General features: G+C 38.3%; 2 protein-coding genes across 2 annotated transcripts in view; one reads left to right on the top strand and one right to left on the bottom strand.

Moving 5' to 3' along the window:
- Positions 1 to 5,689, top strand: part of LOC104915579 (maestro heat-like repeat-containing protein family member 2B) — a 445,385-nt gene that overhangs the window by 391,736 nt on the left and 47,960 nt on the right. The gene's annotated exons all lie outside the window — the stretch shown is intronic.
- Positions 1 to 5,689, bottom strand: part of LOC100542671 (toll-like receptor 7) — a 13,184-nt gene continuing 7,495 nt past the window's right edge. The window contains exon 2 of the mRNA XM_010726471.3: positions 1 to 4,054. Coding sequence (XP_010724773.1) covers positions 914 to 4,054 — 3,141 coding nt within the window. The 3' untranslated portion in view covers positions 1 to 913. The remainder of the gene's footprint in view (positions 4,055 to 5,689) is intronic.

The raw sequence follows: 5,689 nt of genomic DNA on the forward strand, positions 1-5,689 counted from the left end.
TGCTTCCCTCCCAGCCTATCTGCTTGCTGTCCTGCGTCCTTTTTCACTCCCATGTGACAGCTCCATGCAAAGACTCCCTTTACCTTGTAGTTCCTCCTGATTCACAGTTTGCAAGTTCTTCTGACTTGTTTCTCTTCTCTCACACTTTCCCATTTTGGTACATGCAAGTTCTTAAGTTCTTAAAAATCTTTTCCGATTTACAACCTTTGTGACAATGCAGCAGTGGGAGATGGGAGATCTCCCATACCACATCCAAGCTTCTGCCATAAGTCCTACCAGCATATCATCTCCCCAGTGGCTAGGGGTGTTGCCTCCTCAAGAACTGGTAGGCTCAGCAGATGGAAGCCTGAGTTGCAAAGTTAATCATGCATACACTTCCCCAACACCTAAACATGAAATTCACCTAAAGTATTTTCTGAAATTAACATTTTGTGTTTTTTCCTGTTTTCATAAATACACACAAATGCATTAACAATATTTTTCTATTAAAATAACATTTACTCCAACAGGGATCCAAAGAGCAGCAACCTCAAGCATGACTGAACTCCTCCTGGCAGCTTGGGAACTAGATTGAGCTGATCAGTTGTTTCATTCACACTTGACCCAGCCAGGTGATGTCAGATGTTCTCCAGTGAATAGAAACTGTGAGTGGTGACTCTGTTGCATCTTCTCTTGCTGCAAATGCTGAATGAGGTGTGCATCAGCTAAACATCTGTGCTGGCAACAGTTTATATTTAATGTTGTCATAGCAAAACAATTGAATCATTATCTTTGGAACAGACTGTGCATTTCATTTTTGGGTATCATATCACAATTATATGTATCCTCTCCACTTTCACACTTTCTCCATAGCAACTTCAGTATCTTTTCCTCGCCACACATAGTTAACAGTATTTTACAAGGAGCAGTAAAGCTAAACAGTTTCCTGGAGAAGTTTGTTGTAAGCCAGGGTATTGTTCATAGCTATGGCATTTTTCAGACACTGCCAGAAGTAGGGCTGAGATCGAGGGTTAGTTGGCCATTCCAGAACAGAACTTCTGCACAGCCTCTTCCTCAGCCGAACATATCGGGACTTCTGTAATACTCTCTCAAGAAATATCAAGATAATCACATCAATTTTTTCATCAAGAAGTCGTTGATGGGCCATGTAAAATGTTGTCTTGAAAGTGCCACTTTTAATATACTTGTTGGTCAGCACAAATATGGTCTTTTTGCTCAGTTGAATACTCTGGGAAAGGTTGTCAAAGACTGGCTGTCCTGGAAGCCAGTCTCTTTCTTCCAAGCATAAATTGAACTGTTTGGCTTTTTGATCTTCCAGCTTTTCAACCAATTCTGTCATCACCCATTCATTCACAGCCAGATCAGTATTGTCATAGGCAATAAAAGCATCATAGCAGGCATCTGGTAAAGGTAAACGCCTATAGCCTTTCAACTTGGCAGTACAGTAATGATAGCTATACCACACATCCCAGAAATAGAAGTGACTCATAACTGCAAACGTTATTAAACTTAGGACAGCTGAAGTTGATAAAGCATACATGATCAAATAGGATGTGTCCAGCTCACAGGTATTCAGATCCAGGAAAACCAAGCTCCTTCCTTTGTGTGCCCCTGGACCAGCACAGGTCACATCTGTGGCCAGAAGAGGAATTGTCACATGAGTCTGATTGATCCACCCAACAAACCACACTGCATCACAATTGCACTTGAAAGGATTGTTGTGCAAAAACAGCATCCTCAGGTTGTTTATGATATTTTCAGGGAAGCTAGATTTCTTAATTATTTGGATCTTGTTTGAACTGAGGTCCAAGTATGACAACTTAATGGCACCTCTGAGAAAATATTTGGTTATCCGTATAATACGATTGTTTCGGAGTATCAGTTCTTGGAGAGTTGAAGTGCAATTGGACAGCTTTCGGGGAACAGTAGTCAGAAGATTATTGCTGAGGTCCAGAGTTTTTAGCTTGGTCAACAAGTGGAGTTTTCCCCAGTTGAATGTCTTCAACTGGTTACTGGTTAAGTTCAGTATCTTCAGTTCTGGAGGCATAGCTGAAAAAACATCAGGAGGTAAAAAGCTGAGCATGTTAGAGGAAATATCCAGTTGTTCCAGTTTGGTCAGATTCTTGAAGAATGACAGATACTCAGTCTTCCCATCTGCCCAAAAAATATCTAAACGATTTCCTCTAAATTCTAAAGTTTGAAGAGATTGACTTTCCATCCCCATGCTAATAGAGGTAGAAATCTCATTCTCGTTCATCATCAGCTTCTTCAGATAGGCCAAGTTTTTCATAAAACTAAGCACATGACTAACACCTTCTGCCAGAAAGTAATGTTTGTTATTGCTCAGATCTAGAATTTCTAAAAATTTCAGCTCTTTGAAAGCAGTTGAGTATAGCAAATCAATCCTGTTGTTAGAAAAATCCAGATATTTCAATCCAGACAGGTAGTAGAATTCGCTTCCATTTAAAGTTTGACTTATGGCATTACCTGACAAGTTGAGGCACTTGAGGAAACTAAGATCCTGGAAGTCTACAGAGTTAACAAAAAATATATTGTTTCTGCTTAAATCTAGAGTTTTTCCATAACTCATGCAATCTCCATTGACTGAAGGTTGGTAGGAATCAGCCTCTTTGTCTTTGGACTTGCAACTTCGACCATACTCATCATACCTAAAGTAATGCATCTCTTGTGAAACCTGCCTGCTATATTGCTCTACTGTAATCCTGGGATCAGAGCAAAATCCATAAAAGTTACTTTCACCTGAAGAAGGAGAAATTTTATTCAGTGAGAGATCTATGATTTTGAGAGCTTGGAATTTCTTGAACACTCTTAGGTCAGCAATTTTAATAAAATTAGTCCCAAGATCCAACACTGTCAGATTTCTAAGACTGAGTAATGGATCTAGATTTCCTTCTCTCAGTTCTTTAAAGACATAACCCTTGATTCTTAGGGTTTCCAGGTTAGAGAGGGAGGAAAACGTCTTAGACAGATTCAAGGATGGAGAATACATCTGCAATTCAAAATTAAAGGACAGATCCAGCTCTACAAGACTGGGGATAAGCTTCAAAAACTGAGCATCTCCAATCTCCTTTATGAGGAAGTTTTGGGAGAGGTCAAGGTTTTTGAGATTCTTGATGTTTTTAAACCAGCTGCTTGGTATACTCCGAAGAGAGTTACTGTGAAGTCTCAAAATTCTTAATTTTTTCAAGGAATAAAAAGCCTTTGAATGAATCTTAATTGAGATATTAGGACAGGGAGTACAAGGATACGGAGCGTTATAGCAACGTGGGCAATTGCCACTGAGATCAAGAATTTCTAGGTTGTGAAGGGTACTTAAATCATGTTCCTGAACTTCTTGAATTCTGTTATTGTAAATATACAATTCCTTTAAAGTTGAAGACAAATTGGGTGGAATAAAAGTTAAGTTATTAGACTTCAGGGATAGTACTGTCAAATTTTTCAGATTCAGAAAGGCTGTTTTTTCAATTCCAAAAGAAACATTGCACGGATTACGGTAGTAACAATTCTGTCCCAGATACAGTAATTCTATATTTCTTAGCCCTGAAAAAGTGTTTTTTTTAATAGAAAAAATTCTGTTTGCTTCCAGACTCAGCAGTCGTAAAGTAGCAGGAAGATCCTGGGGTATTTCTGACAGTTGGTTTGCATCCAAATACAATGACTTCAGTCTTGTCAGAGCAGCAAAACTGCCATTCTCAATTGATGGTGGTGTGGTGCACACGCTATCTTTGGGCCCCAGTCTGACAGGCACGCAATTGCATCTGAAGTCAATCTCCACAAGGTTTTCAAGCTGAATAAAGGATGCTGGAGAGATATGGGGGATATGGTTAATAGTCAGGGTCAAGTTAGTAGCGTTTCCAGGGATCCCTCTGGGGACTTCCGTGAGGTGACGATCACTGCAGTCTACTCTCACAGTACCTTCAAAGGCTTCCACATCACAGGGTAAAGTTTTGGGAAACCAATATCCCAATAGCAGCATTGGAAATAAGAAGAGCAAGACAATCAGCAGTGCATTTGACATCTTTGCATGACGTACCTAAAAATAAGGAAGTAGGGAGGTATTAATCAAATGCAATGGCAACAAATGTCACAGGACATGTATTTGGCTTGCCCCAGTACATGTCTAACCTAGGATCTTGTCTCACGCTGGCCAGAAACGGATGTGTAGGAAGGATTCTAAGTCTGGGAGAAAGCATGTATTGACATTTCCTCAAATGCTTTTTTCCTCAAATGTTTCCTCAAATGTTTTTTTTTTTCTATTATAATTAAATATTGCACTGATAAGACAAATATCACTCTCTAAATAGTGAATCATAAAGAAATTAAGGAATCTGATAAAAAAAAAAGACAAGGTATGTAATTATGTTTCTGTGAATTTTCTTTATTTAAGGGTAAGCAGTGTTAGATATCCAGCAGAATGCAGCTTTATAATACACATAAATGAGCAAAGTAAATTTTTAGAAGGAATTGAAACAAAGAAAAAATAGCCAGTTAAAATCTAGTATAAAATTTCAAAAACACACAAACAGCTGCATGTCTAATTCAAATTTCATGCAAGCATTCTTTATTTGTTATGAGCCAGAACAGATGCAGGGTTGACCAAAACCAGCCAATGGATGTGCTTCAATATCCTTTAATAGCAGCTTACATTTTCACTGTCCAGTAAGGAGAAAGGGTCCAGGGGGCTCTACATTAATTGTAGGTCTAAATATAAAAATAAAAGGAATTTAAAATTGAGTATGTCTCTTAAAAGTGTCATAGTAATTCAATACATAGAAAGACCTGCTCACTGCATAGACAGTATGGGAAAACACTACTGAGAGTTTCCGTAAACATGTTTTGTGTATGACGTATATGTGTATGATGTATAGATTAACTGGGACTTCCTGTTTTATGCTCTGTTTACATACAATAGTGTGTAGTCCTTTCAGTATGGAAGAGTTTCTTTGTTATTTCAGATAACAATGCTAAATCTCCTGTTCATCTATGTATCTGGAGGAGAGCTCTACTGACTAGCGAGGCAGCAAATGGAAGCGAAGCTAGATCAAATCTCTCTGCATTTCTGCTCTCTAGATTCAACAACTAGACAGAATCACTTTGGGGATTCATTCAGTGAACTTTTGAATACAAGGCCCCAGTATGGATGGAAAAATGCAGAAGTCTAGTGCAGATCTTGAGTTCTCTATTTTTGCACTTGAAAATATTCTAGTATTGGAAGCCTTTCCTCCACTGTGATCTCTTTTCCTTTTCTGAGGAAGAGCTACAGAATCTTCTTCTCTTCAATGAGTCCACAGAAAATGGAAATTTGGTTAAATATCCAGATTGGTAGTCATCATCCAACATTTTTACAAGTACTCAAGGAAAGCTGCTCATGAATTCCAAAGCAATGAGTCATATCTCATTATCTTCAATTCCTGTGAATCATTAGTTGTATCAAAATAATCTTCATTTACTACATACTAGTTCGCTTCGGAAACTCACCCAGACTGAAGACATGGATCAGATCATTCACCAGTGTCTGCAGTACAGTCTAACCAGTAAACTTTAGAGGATGCTTAACTTTTCTAATTTCCTAACATAGACAAGCACTTGAATGAAAATGATGAATAAGAATAATCAGAGCAAGAGGGAGCTAATTGGAGAAGATAAAATACATTTGTTTCATTTGACT

The sequence above is a fragment of the Meleagris gallopavo genome, chromosome 1 (assembly GCF_000146605.3).
Source record: "Meleagris gallopavo isolate NT-WF06-2002-E0010 breed Aviagen turkey brand Nicholas breeding stock chromosome 1, Turkey_5.1, whole genome shotgun sequence".
Classification (NCBI taxonomy): domain Eukaryota; kingdom Metazoa; phylum Chordata; class Aves; order Galliformes; family Phasianidae; genus Meleagris; species Meleagris gallopavo.